Below are 17,521 nucleotides of genomic sequence, written 5' to 3' on the forward strand. Positions count from 1 at the left end.
AAAAAGGACGTGATGTCATGGGTCCTGGGACTCGGGACAGTCACTTCATCCATGTCACACGTGGGTGTCCGTTACCCATTTGGCTGCCGCCTCCTGTCCCCACGTGACGCCCTGAGCCTTCTTCCCGGGGTCTCAGCTTCTCCTCTGCGTATGTCTTTCCCCAAAGGGAACTGCACCCCTAAAGCCTGTGGGTCCGGGGCTGGGTCCGGAGCGCGTGGGGAGGTTTGAGGGCCACGCTGGGTCAGAGGGCGCAAAGGTCCCGGTGCTCCTTTTCTCCCATGTTCACCTATTTTTTCCTTTTTCCCCTGGAGAATGTGGGCTGGATCTTGCCCTGTTTTCCCTCATTAAACGGAGGGGCAGGCACTGCCCAGTCCCTGGGTGCGCGGGGAGGGCCCACACTGGCGTCCCAGCCTCGGGTCCCGGTGGAGGGGAGAGGTGGCGAGGACACGCGCGGTGACCGGTGGCCGTGGCGGGGGGCACCGGCAGGTCCGGTGACTGACCAGGGGGTGTCCCCCAGGAACCCGCGCCTGGCCGCCCTGAGGAGAGTCACGAGCCCCCAAACCGGCCTCCGGAGGCGGGTGAGGCTCCTCCCAGCAGCCCCGCTCCATCCTGCGGGCGCTCTGTCCGTCCGGGCCTTTCCCCGGACGTGGAGAGTGGGCTCCCGGCGGGCTCTGCCTGCTCCGGGCTCCGGAGTGGCGTGGGGTGGGCTGCAGAGTGGCCCCGCCTGTGGCCGGGAGGGCTGTTAGCGGGTGGCCTGCGGGGTGCTGGCTTTGGGCTGATGCTCAGCCTCCTGTGTTACAAGACCACCCACAGCTCCTGACTGCCTGGGGGATGGCCCCGGGCCCAGGGTGCTGAGGGATCTCCTGGGGCTCAGGGTGCTGTGGGATCCCCCCGGGCCCAGGGTGCTGAGGGATCCCCTGGGGTTCAGGGTGCTGTGGGATCCCCTGGGGCTCAGGGTGCTGAGGGATCTCCTGGGGCTCAGAGTGCTGTGCGATCCCCCCGGGCCCAGGGTGCTGAGGGATCCCCTGGGGTTCAGGGTGCTGAGGGATCCCCCCGGGCCCAGGGTGCTGAGGGATCCCCCCGGGCCCAGGGTGCTGTGGGATCCCCCCGGGCCCAGGGTGCTGTGGGATCCCCACCTGCGGCTCCTGTCTGCCCCGGGGATGGTTCTGGGCCCAGGGTGCTGTGGGGTCACCGGGTTTTAGCCGAGGCCACAGGGACCCAAACATTGAGTCATGAGGTCTCCTGACGCGGCCTGGAAGCCGCAGGCTGGGGAACGGACGAGCCTGCCTGGGGTGGGTTATTTTTGTTCCCAATTTCAAAGGTCGTATTTGTGGTCCCTGCGTTGTAGGTGAGAGAGCCCCTTCGGAGCTAAAAGTAGGTGCGGGGAGCGGGCAGCGAGACAGGGTGCGGGCTGACTCACCTCTGCCCGGCAGGCCCACCCACACGGTCCCCTGGCAGAAGGACAAGGCACCTGCCCTCCCACCCGTCCCACAGAAGGCGGCGTTGGGTTCGGACGTGACCCCGAGTTCCGGGTGCTGCTCTGCGGGTCCTCGTCCCTGTCCCCTGCCCCCGCCCAGCCAGGTGTGCTGCCTTAGTGTGTGACAGCGTCCAGGACCTCAGAAATGTAATGAAGGGAAAATACGATGTTCAGAGCTGGGGCCTGGGGCCTCTCCGACCTCCGGTAGTCCTCCCGGTGAGCGGGAGAGGCCGCCAGGCGGGTGGCACCCTGCCTCTGCGCACGTCACGCCCCGACGTGCACCTTGCAGTACAGGGGTGTCTGGCCGGCCCTGCCCCTGGCTGGAGACGGCGGGTGGGGGTGAGGCGCTGCTGGATTGTGGGGCACCCACACACTCCGGGTCTGAGGCTTATCTGCAAGGCTGAGCGACGAGGGCCACACGAAGCCATGGGGCAGGAGGAGGCCGCCTGGAGAGGGCACAGCCCCTGGCGGCGTGGGCACAGCCCCTGGCGGCGTGGGCACAGCCCCTGGCGGCGTGGGCACAGCCCCTGGCGGCGTGGGCACAGCCCCTGGCGGCGTGGGCAGGACCCGGTCGGCTGCCCCTTTGCTCCAAGCCGTCCGCCCTGCCTCTCGGCCCTTCCCAGCCTGGGGGTGGAGGCGGTGGAGGGAGGGGAGGGCCGTCCCTCAGCGCCTGTCCTGGCCCCCCTGCCGCTGCTCCCGCCCGCCCGCCCCGGCTGCAGGCTTGGGGCTTGCAGGGCCGAGCTGGGCTGGGCTGGGCGGAGAGTGGGAACGGCAGCCCCCACAAAGCCGCTCTGTTCTCGGCAAACCCTCCCAGGCCGGTGCATTTTTTTCACATGATTCAGCAGCACGTGAACGGCAGGGCCGAGCCCAAGGCTGCGGGCATGTGACCAAGGCCTGTGGCATGAAGTCCCGCTGGGCCCACGGGGAGGAGGGCGGAGGGTGGAGGGTGCCGGGCTGGGGTCGGGGTCGTGCCAGGGCCCTGGGGGGATGGGGCGGGCACGGGATGTGGACCGTTCCCTCCGGCTCCAAGGTCGGGGTTGGGGAGCCCAGGGACAGGAAACAGAGATGGGAGAGCTGGTCTCCATGGAGACAGGCATCCAGTGGACGGCCGCTCACGTGTGAGCTGGGATCCTGAACGGCCCTGGGCAGGCCTGGCAGGCCCCTGAGGACCAGGCTCCCGGGCAGCGTGGCCCGGGGCTGGGGCTGCACCAGGCGCCCTCCCTGCCCCACCCCTCCCTCCACCCCTCTGCTCTGAGCAGTTCCCGTTCCAGGCATTCCTGACCCTGACCTGGTCACACCGGCCAAGTCTTGCCCTCGCCCTGGACAGGCGCGGCCCTGCCCCGGAGCTGGGGACAGTGGTCAGTTCCTGGGGACGGGAGGATGCAGGGCCCTGAGGGGGGTGTGGCCTCTCGCAGCCGCTGCAGGGACCTCGGTTCCCCCCAGCACAGGGCTGTTTTTAATTACTGAGTGACAGCCCCTTTTGCTTCATTTCCCTAAAAGGAGTGGACTTGGAGGCCTGCTCCACCGCTGACCGAGAGGGGCCCGGCGTGGAGGCGGGGGGAGGCCGCTGAGAGCTCGGGGAAGTCCCCCGTCCCCCCACCCCGCCCACTGCGGGCACCTGGGACGGCGGGGGCTGGGTGGGCAGTGGGGCTGGACCCTCCCTCGGACTCTGGGCACCGAGCCAGCACTGATGTCATGCATTCCTTGTGCCATCTCCGGGCTGCTCAGCCGCACCCCGTTCCTCGTGCCGTTCAGGGGCGCGGCCTCAGCCCGGTGCCCGCGTGGGTCTGCAGTCTGTGCGTGCTCGGTCCCCTTCCCAGGTCCCCGGCCCCTCCGGCCGAGGGCAGCCCGGCTGCTCGCGAAGCAGGCGCAGGCCCACTGGGAAGGTGCCCAATGTCTCTGCTGTGCCCACCCCCGTGCCCCCGGAGGTGAGCCAGGCACAGGCCAGCAGCTCGGGGTCCTCCGTCATCGAGGGCAGGGACCCTCCCAGGTGGCAGCACGGGAGCTGGGTGCGGGCATCGGGAGGACCGGCGCTCTGTGGTTGGAGGGTGGGATGTCTGAGCTCAGCGCCCTTCTCTGGGGAGCGTAGGCAGAAGCATGGAGCCTTCCTGCCCCCCCCCCCCAGAACCCCAGCAGAGCGGGGCCCACCTGGGGAGCCCGGACCCCCCACCCCGCCTGGAGTGCATGGGGGCTGGTTCCGAACGTCGGGGAGAAAATCGTTTCTGAATGCCTCCGAAATGATTGGCATGTCCTTCTACCCGGAGGCACAGAGGCGGCCCACGTGACGGACGAGGACAGGGCGTTACACCACCCGCCCCCCAGGAAATGCGCAATGCTCTGTGGGCACCGGCCGTGGCCCCACGCGGCGGCCCCCGCTCTCAAACCGAGGCCCCAGCGCACTGGCCAACGGGACGCCCCGTCCTCCCGCCCTCCCTCTCTTGATTGCGGCCAGTGGGTCTTGGGCAAACGTGCTGGCCAGTCCCCCAGGCCCCCTCCCACAGGGAGTGGCACTGGGAGCGAGGGCCCCTCATGGGGGGGGCGCCGCTGGGCATTTCCCAGAGGCTGGGAGCAAGACCCAAGAGCACCCTGCCCTCTGGAGGCCTCGGGGGGGGGGGGGGGGGGGCGGGGCCGGGATGTGCCCTCTGCTGGCCCTGAGCCACCCTGCCCGTCTGAGTCAGGGCCCGGGCTCTGACCTCGCAGGAGACGGATGTTTTCCGAACCCTGGATTCTCGCACCTCATCTGGGCAAACCCGTGACTTTCCCTCCGCCAGGGCTCTGCCTGCGGGCCGGGGGCTGGGATTCGGAGCGCTGAGGGCCCGGGCCCAGGCCCTGGCGCCTGCAAGTCACGTGTTAACGCCCAGAGCCTTAGAGCCGTCCCTGTCCTCGGGGCTGGGAGCTGAGCCGGCAGAGTAGTCCCGTTGGGAAGGCCCTACAGGCTGCACTCACACGGGGGCACCCGGGACCTCCCGTGGCAAGATAATGAAGATGATTCATACGCGTGACCTCCGTGCCCTTCTGAGGCCGTTCTCGGCCTGGGCCCCCCAGAGAGAGTGCACACGGCTTGTTGGGGCGCAGCAGGGCTCAGAGGTGTTGGGAGGGGTGGGAGGGGAACATGGATCTCGGCCCGGGGACCCTGAGGTTTCCCGCAAGCCCCCTCGCTGTCCCCTGCCCCTCGAGACCGCGGCGGGACAGCCTGGCCTGCGCTGGTCTTTCCCCCGGGTGGCTGCGGTCGCTCGCACCGTCCGCACCGTCCGTGAGCTTAACTTTCCGCCCACCCGTTCTTTCCACCCCACGTCTGGCGGCCGCCGGGTTGTTTGTGCAGGCTCCTCGCAGGAGGAAGTGACATCATGCGGTGTCCGCGGCCCAGGGTGGGGGCGGGGCTCTGCGGTGGCGTGTGCTTTGAATTAAGCCCACGGCTGTGCATTCCAGTAGCCGACATCTGGCGGTGAATTCGTCAGCCCGCGTGTCACCCTGGATCCCAAACCCAGATGTTGGGTGGATGGCGGACGGGAAAGAAGAAAGAAGCAGCAAAATCTGAGCGGCCCAGGGAGAGGCCGTCCTTTTGGGGAGCAAAGCAGAACAGGACTCTTGACAGACTCTCCCTCCTCCTGCTCCCTCTGCTTCCTGCAGCCGGGGGGGGGGGGGGGGGGGGGGGACTAGTGGGGCAGAGCAGCCCACTGCGGGGCCAATATCAGGCCCAGCACATAGTAGGTGCTCAGTAAACACGAGTCCAGGCCTGGGGTTTAATCTTTAAATATATTTTTATTGATTTCAGAGAGGAAGAGGGAGAGGGAAACATCAGTGATGAGAGAATCATTGACCGGCTGCCTCCTGCACGCCCCACATGGATCGAGCCCGCAACCCGGCCATGTGCCCTGGCCGGAAATTGAACCTTGACCTCCTGGTTTATAGGTCGACGCTCAGCCACTGAGCCACACTGGCTGGACTCCCCATTGACGTTTCTCTCTCTCCCCCGCCCCCCGCTTCTCTGAAATCAATAAAAATGAGTAAAGGGGGAGGCCGAGGAGGCTAGCTCTGGGGAGACCGTCCTCAAGCCCCGGCAAACACCTTCCGGACACGGAGGGCGGGCACACCTGTCCTGCAGGTGCCAGGGATCGACCGGGGTCAGCACTTGGGGTGGCAGAGCACACGCAAAGCTTTGGAAATGGACTCATCCCAGCCCCACCGAGGCAGCGGAAGTAGCCGCCGGCTGGCACCAGATGGCAAAGCGTTTCCTGTTTTAGCTGCGGGCAGCGGGCAGCCGAGGTGGATGCGTGAGCTGGGAGGGCCGTGACTACAGAGACCCCGGTGCTGGGCGGGAGGAGACGCCGGGACGATGGCTGCTACCCAGGAACAAGCCCTCGGTCCTGGTGGTCCGGGCGGCGTCTCCTAGCTGTGGCCTCACGGGCTGGGCCTGGCCTGGGCTGGGTCCGTCAGGCTCGGCTCCAACAGAAGAAATAAGAGTGGGGTTTGGGCCTGGGCGGGGCGCTGGCCCTGGTGGGGGGCTCCGGCACCAGGCTGAGATGTGGAGAGCACTCGGGGGTCCTGGCCCCCTGTTCTAGGGAAAAGCTGGCCTGGCCAGCGGGTCCTGAGGCCTGAGTCCGCCTGGGGGTGGGGGTGGGGGCAGGACGCTCCGTGGAGCCCAGCGCTCTGCTCCTCGTTCCTTCTTTCCCTCCGTCTGCATGAACGCAACTCTTACCCCGAGCGACCTGCACGGCCGCGTGTCGCAGGGCGAAGCTTTGAAAGCCCTGAGGACGGTTGGTGGCACCAGCTGATGCTCCTGGGAATGAAACGAGGGAGCGCTCTGCCCCGTGGCTGCGTGAGCCCTGGTCCCCGAGTTGTCGGGTTACGGGGTGCGGCCGAGTCCTGGCTCAATTGCCTCGCTGCTGCCCCTTCTGGTGCCGACCGTCCGCTCATGTCCACGTCCTTGTGCTTTGCAGTGATCAGGGCCAAGGTGGTGAGCGAGAAGGAGGTGGGCTCCGGCGACGACGTCTACGGCAACCCCATCAAGAGGATCCAGTACGAGATCAAGCAGATCAAGGTGAGGGCAGCGGGGGGGTCGTGCCGGGGGCAGTAGGGGCGGCAGGGGGGCGGCCACACGGAAGTGCGTGCACCCCAGCTCCCCCCACCCCTCCCACCCCGTCGGGAGGTGCCGCTGGGCCCTGCATGCAGGCCAGCTGTCCGAGGAGCACAGTCTGGGCGTCAAGCACCCGGTGGTGTGATGCCCCTTGACCCGGAAATGCCGGGGAGCTGATTGGACGCGCTGTGGCCCCGCCCCCGGGTTATTTCGGAACCGGGTTCCCTCCATTTCGATGGGTGTGGTCCTGGAGCCCGCGTGCCGCCCCCTCTCCATGCACCCAGCTTCCCTGGGGCTGCACCCCTAAAACCGGGGTGGAGCCAGCGTTCTCAGTCCCACTCCCGTCCCCGCCTGTGGCCACCCCCGGAGGGGCGGGGGGCGCTCCTGGCGTGGCTTTCTCACGTCCTGCTGGGGGGCCTCTCCGTTTGGTCCCCGTCCCGGAGCCTGGAAGCGTGCGGGGCGGGGAGGGGGGGTCCTCCGTGCCGGTCACAGTCCCCGGAGACGCGCAAGCCCCCGCAGAGATCCTGAAATGACCCCACCGGTGGCGGGCGGGCACAGGTGTGTCCGAGGCGGGCCCTCCAGGTGGCGTTAGCCCGGCCCGTGGACAGCAGCCACACTGAGCGAGGGGGGACCCCGAAGAGTCGCCCTGCAGTGGGAATGGTGGCCTGCTGTCCGCCCCACTGGCACGTGCTGGCCGTGCACGGGCGGGGTGGGACGCCCCGCAGTTCTGGGCGGGAGTGGAGTTCGCGGCTGCGCGGCCACTCCGCCGACCTGGGCCCTCCTCGTCTTCCCAGATGTTCAAGGGACCTGACAGGGACATCGAGTTCATCTACACGGCCCCCTCCTCCGCCATCTGCGGGGTCTCGCTGGACGTCGGAGGCAAGAAGGAGTATCTCATTGCAGGTGCGTGCCCTGCATGGACACGGGCGAGGGGAGGGGCGGGGACGCCGCGGGTGGGGCAGGGCCTCGGCGCTGTGCGTGATCTCGGGGCTGCCCTGCCTTTCTTTCTTTTATTTATTTACTAGAGGCCCGGTGCACGAAATTCGTGCAAGGGGCTCAGTCCTCCCAGCTGTGGCGGCTTGCCTCGGCCCTCGAAGCCCCGACTTCATCCAGAAGGTCATTCGGTCACTCGGTCTAATTAGCATATTACCCTTTTATTATTATAGATTGATTTTAGAGAGAGGAAGAAAGTGGGGAGAGAAAGAGAGAGAGAGATTGCTTTCTTGTCCCACGTATGCATGCATTCGATGGTTGCTTCTTGTATGTGCCCTGACCTGAACCCCAGACCTTGGTGTATGGGGTGCTTTTTCCGGGGGAGAATTCCTGGTGCACATGCCCCTCCCGCCCTCCCCCGTGGCATCCCCACCCCCCTCCTTACACAGTGGCACCTGGGACCTGATGGGAAGAAACACAGTAACCAGCAGGGGCTGGGAGGTTGGGCGGAGACAAAGGGGCGAGCACTTTGCCTGGGAGATTGCTGGGGGCCCTCCAGGCTGGGCCGGGGGACAGGAGCGGGCGGGGGGCGGGGAGAGGGGAGACCTCATTTGGAATCTATGATTGTGCACCCGCATCTCCGTGGTGCCTCGTGGGCAAAGCCACAGCACATACATGAACCGTCGTCACCGTTTCTTTTTTTTTTTTTTTTCATATATTTTATTGATTTTTTTACAGAGAGGAAGGGGGGGATAGAGAGTTAGAAACATCGATGAGAGAGAAACATCGATCAGCTGCCTCCTATACACTCCCTACTGGGGATGTGCCCGCAGCCAAGGTACATGCCCTTGACCGGAATCGAACCCGGGACCCTTGAGTCCGCAGGCCGACGCTCTATCCACTGAGCCAAACTGGTCAGGTCTGTCCTCACCGTTTCTAAGCGAAGGTCCCCGAGGGAGGGGGAGGGCAGTGGCCTGTCCGGGCCACCCCCCCCACCCCCCGGCACCCACGCCCAGCACCTGCCCGTGGTTTCTTTCTGCTCATTGAGACTTCGGCTCCTCTCCTCGGACGATGGGAGCCCCCCCCCCCCCCCCCCCCCCCGCCGTAGGGGCACTTCTGAACATCCTCGCGGCTTTAAGAGCGTCTGCATTTGGTGGCAGTTGTATTGCGATGTAATTCGCACACCTCAGTCCACCCACAGACAGCGTGTGACTCTGGTTTGGTATTGACAGGGCTGTGCAGCCACCACCTAGTCCAGAGGTGTTGTGCCCCCGCTCTTGCCCCCCCCACACCCCCTTTCTCCGCGGAGCCGCTTCCGACTCAGCTTCCCTGCTCCAGACTTCCGTGTGACGGGACCACGTACGCCGTGGTCCCTCGCGCCTGGCTCCTGCCCCTCAGCATCATGCTTTCCAAGCTCACGCGTGTTGTAGCCGGTGTCAGCCCTGCCCGCCTTCCTGTGGCCCAGTAATGCCCCACTGCATGGATACACCCCGTTCTGCTCCCCATTCATCCTTCCGGGACACGGGGGGGGGGGGGGGTGTTCCCACCTTGGGGTTGTGGTGAGTAGTGTGGCTTGAACAGCCGCGCACGCGTTTTTGCGTGGACGTCTGTTTTCGTTGCTCCGGGGTGGATACCAGCAGTGGAATCGCGAGACATATGGTGACTCTGTTTAATCACTCGAGGAACCGCCAGACGGCTCTCCGAGGCAGCCGGGGGCCCTGGCTTCCCTCCCGTGCCTGCTATTTTTATAGGGAAAGTGCCATCCCACGGAGAGGGGTGTGGGGACTAAGTCAGGATGCAGCGATCGGTGACCCGACGGCTGCCTCAGTGGCAGGGAGGCGGCGAAGCCGCTGGTGCACCCGGCACAGGTGCGGGCGTCCCGGGGCCTCAGGGGCCCGCTCGGCCTGTGCCCGGGACCGCGGGGGCAATCTCATCGTCGCTTACGTCTCCTTTTCCTGCTGCCCTGTAGAGGCTCCGCTTTGCAGAGTACGACAGCGATGATTTTTATGACCAGACAAACGCGATCCGGAGAGAAGAGAGAGGAGACCAGGTCTCCGTGGTGCAGGGAGCTTGCTGCCGTGGCCGGTCAGCGGCCTCTGGTTTGCGGCGCCCTCTCTGTGCTGCACCCCGAGGACCCACATGATGAAGTGAGGGGCGCGTGCCGCGGGTGCAGGCTCGATCTCCGCCTGGTCGGGGCGTGGGCAGGAGGCACCGTCGACGTGTCTCTCTCCCATGGATGTTTCTCTCTGTCACGCCCCCTGCCTTCCACTGTCTCTGAAAATTAAGGGCGCCCTGGCCAGGGTGGCGCAGTCGGTTGAACGTTGTCCCAGGCACGAGAAGTCGCCAGTTCCGTTCCTGGTCAGGGCACAGGCCCGGGTGGCAGGCTCAGTCCCCGGGAGGCAGCCGATGGATGTTTCTCTCTCTCTTTCTCCCTTCCTCTCTCTCTCAAACATCAATAACAACATTAAAAAAAATAAAAACGAATGGAAAAATATCCTTGGGTGAGGAGTAACCAAAAATAAAAATAAAATGAGAGCCTGAGAGGGACGCACCGCCCTCTAGGGGCTGTCTGTCCAAACTGCAGGGCTGCAGGCTCTGGTGAGGGAGGCAGGGCTGGGCTCCCGCCCCCTGGCTCCCAGGGGTGTAGTGACCTTGGTCTGGCGTCGGCGGGCTGCACACCGCCCTGTTCTAGAAACCTGTGTGCCCTTTGCCAACCCGACCTCTTCCCCGGGCTCAGTGGCCGCTCCGGGTGAAACCCGGCGTGGACTTGCTAAAGCACAGATTCTAAATCTTTCTCTCCTGGAGCCAGGACGGGCTCACCAGACATCACGGGGCGCAGCAAGCCACTAGCCGGCGCTGGCTGCCGCCCTGGGAGTGCCCACATGGCGGGGCAGCCCGCCCCTTTCGGGGCCGGTGACTCACCTTCACGTGTCAAGTTGGACACGCATGTTTGGGGACTCTCAGAGAATCGGCCCTGTGATTTTCTCCCACAGTCCTCTCGAGCCCCACGAGGAAGAATAAACGTGCAACCCTCCGCTACAAATTGTAATGAATTCCTGTGTTTCTGTACCCAAGAAAGACTTCGCTTTCCTCCAAGGCAGACACTCGTAGAGTGTTGTAGCAGATGCTCGAGCCAGGCATGCCCACGCAAGTCTTTTTTATTTTATTTTATTTTATTTTTAAAATATACATTATTGATTTTTTACAGAAAGAAAGGCAGAGGGATAGAGAGCTAGAAACATCGATGAGAGAGAAACATCCATCGGCTGCCTCCTGCACACCCCCTACCAGGGATGTGCCCGCAACCAAGGTACATGCCCTTGACCGGAATCGAACCTGGGACCCTTCAGTCTGCAGGCCGATGCTCTATCCACTGAGCCAAACCCGTCAGGGCTTTTATTTTTTTAAATATGTTTTTATTGATTTCAGAGAGGAAGGGAGGAGAGAGAGAGAAACATCAATGATGAGAGAGAGTCAATGATGGGCTGCCTCCAACACGCCCCACACTGGGGAGCGAGCCCGCAACCCGGGCCTGTGCCCTGACCGGGAATGGAACTGTGACCTCCTGGCTCACAGGCCACTCAGCCACGGAGCCCCGCCCGCCGGGCCCGATCTGTTCCGAACGGGGTCTCCTCTGAACGTTCAGAGATGCCGCTCTGTGTACCCACGGCCTCCGGAGCTCCTGCCGGCCCGGCCACGAGGGCTGCTGAAAAGATGCCATTTGCGTGTCGTACCCTCGCCGGCCTTCGCCTGCTGCGGCTAAAGCCTGAGTCAGGGGTGAGAAGGGTTACGACACAGCCTTTCACCCTGCGCATCGGACGTGGTGAGGGAGCAAGATGCAAAGGAAAGGCAAGGGACAGGGACAGTGGACATGGACGCCAGTCGAGGCTGCAGTAGCCACACGCTGGGCATGGGGGGCGAGCCGGAAGGGTGGGCTCCGCCTGCCGGGGATGCAGGTGCGAGCTGGCTGGGCGGGGAGGCGCGCGTGCACCCGTGCGGTTAAAGGCCACAGAAACCAGGGAGCGGGCCGAGGTACGTGCCTCCAGCCAACGACGCTCCTGCCTTGATGCACTGAGCGCACAGTGGATGCAGGTCGGAAAAATCTCTCTCTCTTTTTGAAGTGTCGAAGGCCCCCTGCACACTTCTCCTCTTTAGTGCTTAGGGTTCAGAACAAGGGCTAGTCACCCTGCTGCGGCTTTTTCTAAATCCTCACTCGAGGGTATTTTTTCCCATTGAGTTTTGGAGAGAGTGGAAGAGAGAGGGAAAGACAGAAACATCGATGTGAGAGAAACACATCCATGGGGTTGCCTCCTGCTCCGGCCCTGACCAGGGTCCCGGGCCGGGAGGAGCCTGCAACTGAGGTACATGCCCTTGACCAGAATCAAACCCGAACCCTTAGGTCTGAAGGCCAATGCTCTATCCACCGAGCCACACCAGCTAGGGCCCAGCTCTGCCCTCCACCCATGGCGTTGTGAGAACTACACTCCCCTGTGCCCGGGCCGCGCCCGCTGCTGGAGGGGACAGGAGGGAGCCGGCGGCGTGCCCTGTGCTGAGCTCGGTGGCCCCCTCTCTCCCCAGGAAAGGCCGATGGGAACGGCAAGATGCACATCACCCTCTGTGACTTCATCGTGCCCTGGGACACCCTGAGCACCACCCAGAAGAAGAGCCTGAACCACAGGTACCAGATGGGCTGTGAGTGCAAGGTAAGCTGCCGCCGCCGCCTCCGGGCTTCCCCTCATCGCTGCCACCGCCTCCAGGTGGACGCCAGGGTTTCACCCCTGGCTTGCCCGGGCCTCTCCGTGCACAGGACCCTGACTTAGCACAGGACTTTGGGAGGCGTGGCCTCCCCGCGGATGAGGCCGTCGGTGGGACAGAGCCCTGAGGCGTGCCTCTCCCAAGTGAGGGGCCCCTGGCCATGTGACCGTAGCTTCCGGGAGGAGCAGTTTTGGGGGAGAAGATGGTCCCCTGGGTATTTTCTGCCAGGAGAAGTGTCAGCACCTGTTCCGTGACAGGCCCCCGGGGTACAGTTTTGCCAGCGTTCAGCCATTTTCACGCGTGGGCCCTGGCGAATGTGGGGTCTGTGTGTCCATTGCACCAGACACCCCAGCCCTGCTTCGTACAAAGTGGCCAGAGGTTGCGCTGTACAGTGAGAGCGTCACTGACACTCTTTTTAAAAATTTTAAAATATATTTTTGTTGGTTTCAGAGAGGAAGGGAGAGGGAGAGAGAAAGAAACATCAGTGATGAGAGAGAATCATGGATCGGCTGCCTCCTGCACGCCCCCACACTGGGGATGGAGCCCACAACCCGGGCCTGTGCCCTTGACCGGAATCAAACCCGGGACCCTTCAGTCTGTAGGCCGACGCTCTATCCCCTGAGCCAGGCTGGCCAGGGTGCGTCCCTAACGCTCTTGCAGTCGCAAAAGGTGAGCCATCCTCCGCGGCTCCGGCCCCTGAAGGAAGCCCCGCGGGGTACCAGGCGCCCCTGAGTCACCCCAGGGAGCCTCCGTCCTGAGGGGCCAGGCCCAGCACGAGCCCGTCCTGTGGGAGGCTGCTGGGCGTGGCCGTGGGCTGGCGGTCCTGGTGGCTGGCCTCCTGCCCAGCCCTTCGCGCCTTCGGAGTGAGGGTCCCGCCCACAGTCCACGCGTGCTGAGCGCTCTGAGCCCAACACAGAGCCAAAGCCAGTGCTTCCTTTCCTGTCCGAGGCCGTGACGGTCTCTCCCTCTGGACTCGCTTCCTCAGCCCACGTGCTGTGTGCTGATCCCCTCGGAGCTCCCGTGCTGGAGAGCGGGGTCCCGCCCCTTTCATTCCCCTCCCACCCAGCTTCAGAAACTCAGACCCTTCGTTGTTGTTGTTTTTAATATATTTTTATTAATCTCGGAGAGGAAGGGGGAGGGAGAGAGAGAGAGAAACATCAATGAGAGAGAATCATGGATTGGCTGCCGCCTGCCGCCCCCTCCTGGGGATCAAGGCCACAACCCGGGCCTGTGCCCTGACTGGGAATTGAACCGTGACCTCCTGGCTCATAGGTCCACGCTCAACCACTGGGCCCTTGGTTGTTGCTGTGACTCACCTGCTCCCCGGAGGGCGGGGCTAAGGTAGAGGTGCTTTGCTGGGTTCAGAGAAGGTAGACCAGCCGGCCCAGCGTGGAGGCGGCCAGGCCCGCAGTGGCGGGGGCTGCAGGGGGTGCACGACTCCCCGGCTTCATCGCCCCCTGGGCGCTGCCTGCCGCTGTGTGGATCGCCTGGCACTCCGGCCCCAGCCCCCTGCTGCCCTCCCGCCGTCACTCATTCAACCGACTGCCCTCGGCCGCCCTCGCCAGGCACGTTGCTGGGTCCTGGAGCCGCCCCCGCGGCCCGGGTCCTGACGGAGTCCCCCTCCCTGCCCCCCCAGATCACGCGCTGCCCCATGATCCCCTGCTACATCTCCTCCGTGGACGAGTGCCTGTGGATGGACTGGGTGACGGAGAAGAGCATCAACGGGCACCAGGCCAAGTTCTTCGCCTGCATCAAGAGGAACGACGGCTCCTGCGCCTGGTACCGCGGGACGGCGCCCCCCAAGCAGGAGTTCCTCGACATCCAGGACCCGTAGAGGCCGCGTCGCCTCCGCCCGCTGGGACGCCTCCGAGAGCGCAGACCGGCCCAGCTCCGCCATCCCTTCCTGGAACAGCATGAATAAAGCCGTCATCCAAGTGGGTCTAAGTGTCATTCTCCCCGTGTAGCCCCCTACGCTCGGCTGGGGTCCTGGAGGGAGAGGTGGGTCCCACCCTGCGCCCCCAGCCTGGGCTCGGCGGCCCAGCCTCCATCCCGGCTGCGGGCAGGGGTGGGACCCGGCTTCCCTCCCAGGCCTAGCCTGGCGCTGTCACGGACGCTGAGCGGGCAGCACCCAGGGGTCCCCTCCCCGGCCTGGTCAGGGCAGAGCCTGGATATGTGCATTTTGCAGAAACTTGAGGGTCTTAGCAAGACTGTGTAGCAGGTCTACCAGGTCCCTCCCTCCCCCCGACAGGGGCGTGTCCCTCGTTTCTTGCAGCTTCCACACCTCTGGCCCTGGGGTGTCACCCCCACCCCTAGCAAGCGTCCCCCGCCCCCAGGCTCCCCGAGCTGACCTCGGGCTCCCACACCAGCGACTCCTGTATTCTGGGAGCAGCTTGGTCTGGAAGGAGCCCCGATTACTCTTCGGCATCCACGGAATTCCAGGGGGCCCTCCCCCGGGCTGGCCTTGCCCCTGCCCTCCTCCTCCAGCCCTGAGGGGCGTGAGACGCTCTGCCCTGAGGACAGAGGTTGGGGGGCACTTGGCTGCTCTTGGCTTGTTCTTGAGCTTCTGAAGTCCCTCAGGCCTCCCCCCGCCCTTCCCCCTCCCGGCATCCGTGTTTAGACGGAGTTGCACGGATTGGCTTTGCGGGGCGTTGCGTGGGGTCAGTGGCTGGAGCTAATGTGCTGTCTTTGTCACTTCCTGGGGACGGGAAAGCGGGGTCCCCCACCTGCGGAGGTTCAGTACGCCCCCTCCGAGACGGCCATGCAGTGCGGTGCCTGATTTCTGTGGGGAAGCCCGCTCTGTGTCTGGTGAAGTCCCGAGGGAGGCGGCAGGCGGCTTCGGGGAACTCCTTCCTTCCTGGGCCTCCGGGCCTGCGGCCGGCTTTGAGAGGCGCCTCGTTTTTCTAAAGACGAGTTCTCAGATCGCGGGCGAATCCTTCAGAGGGAACTAGGCGACCTGTTTGTCCCCTAAAAATGGTTTTCTGGTGCCGGCACAATGGGGGTGACCACGGGCAGAACTCCATTCATCAGAATAAAGAGAGTCCTTTTACTCTTGCTTGTTTTGTAATCACACCCTGTTCTAAGTTGACCGTGCACGTTAGCGAACATACACCCATACAACACAGGTGCACGCGTGCGCACACACCACGAAGCAAATCTGCTGGCCCGCGAGCGGTCGCCGTCTTCCAAGCCCGCTCTGTTCCGCGGTGACCCCTGTGCCCCTATAAGACCCCCGTCTCCCCAGTGGCACGCGGCCCGGTGGCTGCCCGGGACCTGGTCAGCATGGACTTGGATGACCCCCCTTTTTGGGACAGACTGCGCGGTCCAGGCATGGCCCTCCCGAGGGCGCGCTCGTGCTGTGCAGGGGTGAGGTCCGTGGGGACGGACCAGCCCTGGGGTCGCAGTGTGGACCGGAGCGCCGCCCGCCCGCCTGCCTCCCGCCTGGCGTTCCCGTGTGTGACACTGACTCCCGTTCCCGCTGGCTCAGCGTTTCGGTTTGTCTGGCCGCGGTGTGACCATTCCCGTGCTGTGTTTTTTACCGTCCGAGGTGGTGGGCGTGCACTGGTGTGTTTTTTTTAAGTTTCCGCATCGCGGAAGCACTTGGCTCAGCGTGGTGAGCGAGGCGTGGCCCTCCCCTCTCCTCTGGTCCAAATTCTTACAAAGAGAAGGATCGAAAGGATGGCTTCATGTTCAATCCATGCACCTTGGCCTGTTAGCCGTGCCCAGCAGGAAAACACCAGAAAGACGAAAGGAAGTGGCTGGTGGCGGCTCGGGTCCCCGCACAGCACGTCACCGCAGCACACCGGGGCCAGGGCCCTCCCCTCGGCCTCGTTCATGTACGTCTTGCTCTTCCCTCCGTGGTCTTCATGCGAGCGGCTCACGCTGTTTAAAATCAAGTTTACATTGTAGTTCTTCTCCAGCCGCGGCTTGATGATGATGTCGGACTCGCTGCCATGATTTAAAGCTTTGTGGATGCTGTTGGATTTCTTTGTGTGTGTTTTAAGAAACTTGTGGGGGGCGGTGTGTTTTTGCTGGGATAGGACCTTCCTGTGCTGGGCACACATGAGCCGTGGCAAGTGGACAGGCAGCCTGCGCATGTCTCCGATGCTTTGTATCATTCCTGAGTGAGCGCTCCGTCAATGGACAATAAACAGTGTTATCAAAGCGAACGTGCTCCCTGCGTGTGGCTGTGTCTGATGTTCAGCGCCGGGCAGATACCCTACAGCCAGGCAGACACCCCGGACCCGGGCTGACACCCCAGAGCCAGGCAGACACCCCGGAGCCGGGCAGACACCCCGGAGCCGGGCAGACACCCTACAGCCAGGCAGACACCCCGGAGCCGGGCTGACACCCCGGAGCCGGGCTGACACCCCGGAGCCGGGCAGATACCCTACAGCCGGGCAGACACCCCGGACCCGGGCTGACACCCCGGAGCCGGGCTGACACCCTACAGCCAGGCAGACACCCCGGAGCCGGGCTGACACCCCGGAGCCGGGCTGACACCCCGGAGCCGGGCAGATACCCTACAGCCGGGCAGACACCCCGGACCCGGGCTGACACCCCAGAGCCAGGCAGACACCCCGGAGCCGGGCTGACACCCTACAGCCGGGCAGACACCCTACAGCCAGGCAGACACCCTACAGCCGGGCAGACACCCCGGAGCCAGGCTGACACCCTACAGCCGGGCAGACACCCTGGAGCCGGACTGACACCCCGGAGCCGGGCAGATACCCTACAGCCGGGCAGACACCCCGGACCCGGGCTGACACCCCAGAGCCAGGCAGACACCCCGGAGCCGGGCTGACACCCCGGACAGGATTTCCTTAAATTGACAAATAATAGGAGCGGAGGAGCGGCCCCTTCATTCAGTGAGCACAGGCCTTTCTGTTCACACACGCACACTCGCAGAGCGCTGTCACGGAGCATTAACGCCATCCATTTCGTGTCACCGACTGCAGAAACAGTTCAGATTGTTGTTTTCTATACGGTGACACGTGGGGGAATGGTGCAGAGCAGCATCTGGCAAAATAAGACCAAAACTCTGTGTCCTGCGGGCCCGGACTCGGCATCGGTGCCCAGCCTGGCCCCGGGTCTTAGCAAACAGCGCGCCGCCCGGCCCCTCCTCCCGTGTGCAGGTCGCACGTGGCTTCCTATGAGCACTTCCCGTGATGGGAACGCTCCCGTAACAGGCAGAAACGAGAGCACGCTTTCAACCCGGGCGCACCGTGCTCAGGTCCCGACCCCGAGCCAAGGCCCCTTGATCTTTGCAAACCATCTGGAAG

The 17,521-nt window shown here is 64.3% G+C and overlaps 1 protein-coding gene across 1 annotated transcript in view; it reads left to right on the forward strand.

Annotated features, from left to right (window-relative positions):
* TIMP2 (TIMP metallopeptidase inhibitor 2) overlaps positions 1-14,176 on the forward strand; it is a 31,568-nt gene extending 17,392 nt beyond the window's left edge. Inside the window, exons 2-5 of the mRNA XM_079797793.1 lie at positions 6,418-6,518; positions 7,349-7,457; positions 12,066-12,190; positions 13,879-14,176. Coding sequence (XP_079653919.1) covers positions 6,418-6,518; positions 7,349-7,457; positions 12,066-12,190; positions 13,879-14,076 — 533 coding nt within the window. The 3' untranslated portion in view covers positions 14,077-14,176. The remainder of the gene's footprint in view (positions 1-6,417; positions 6,519-7,348; positions 7,458-12,065; positions 12,191-13,878) is intronic.
* Positions 14,177-17,521: the final 3,345 nt, after the last annotated feature.

The sequence above is a fragment of the Cnephaeus nilssonii genome (genome assembly GCF_951640355.1).
Source record: "Cnephaeus nilssonii genome assembly, chromosome: 19".
Lineage (NCBI taxonomy): Eukaryota > Metazoa > Chordata > Mammalia > Chiroptera > Vespertilionidae > Cnephaeus > Cnephaeus nilssonii.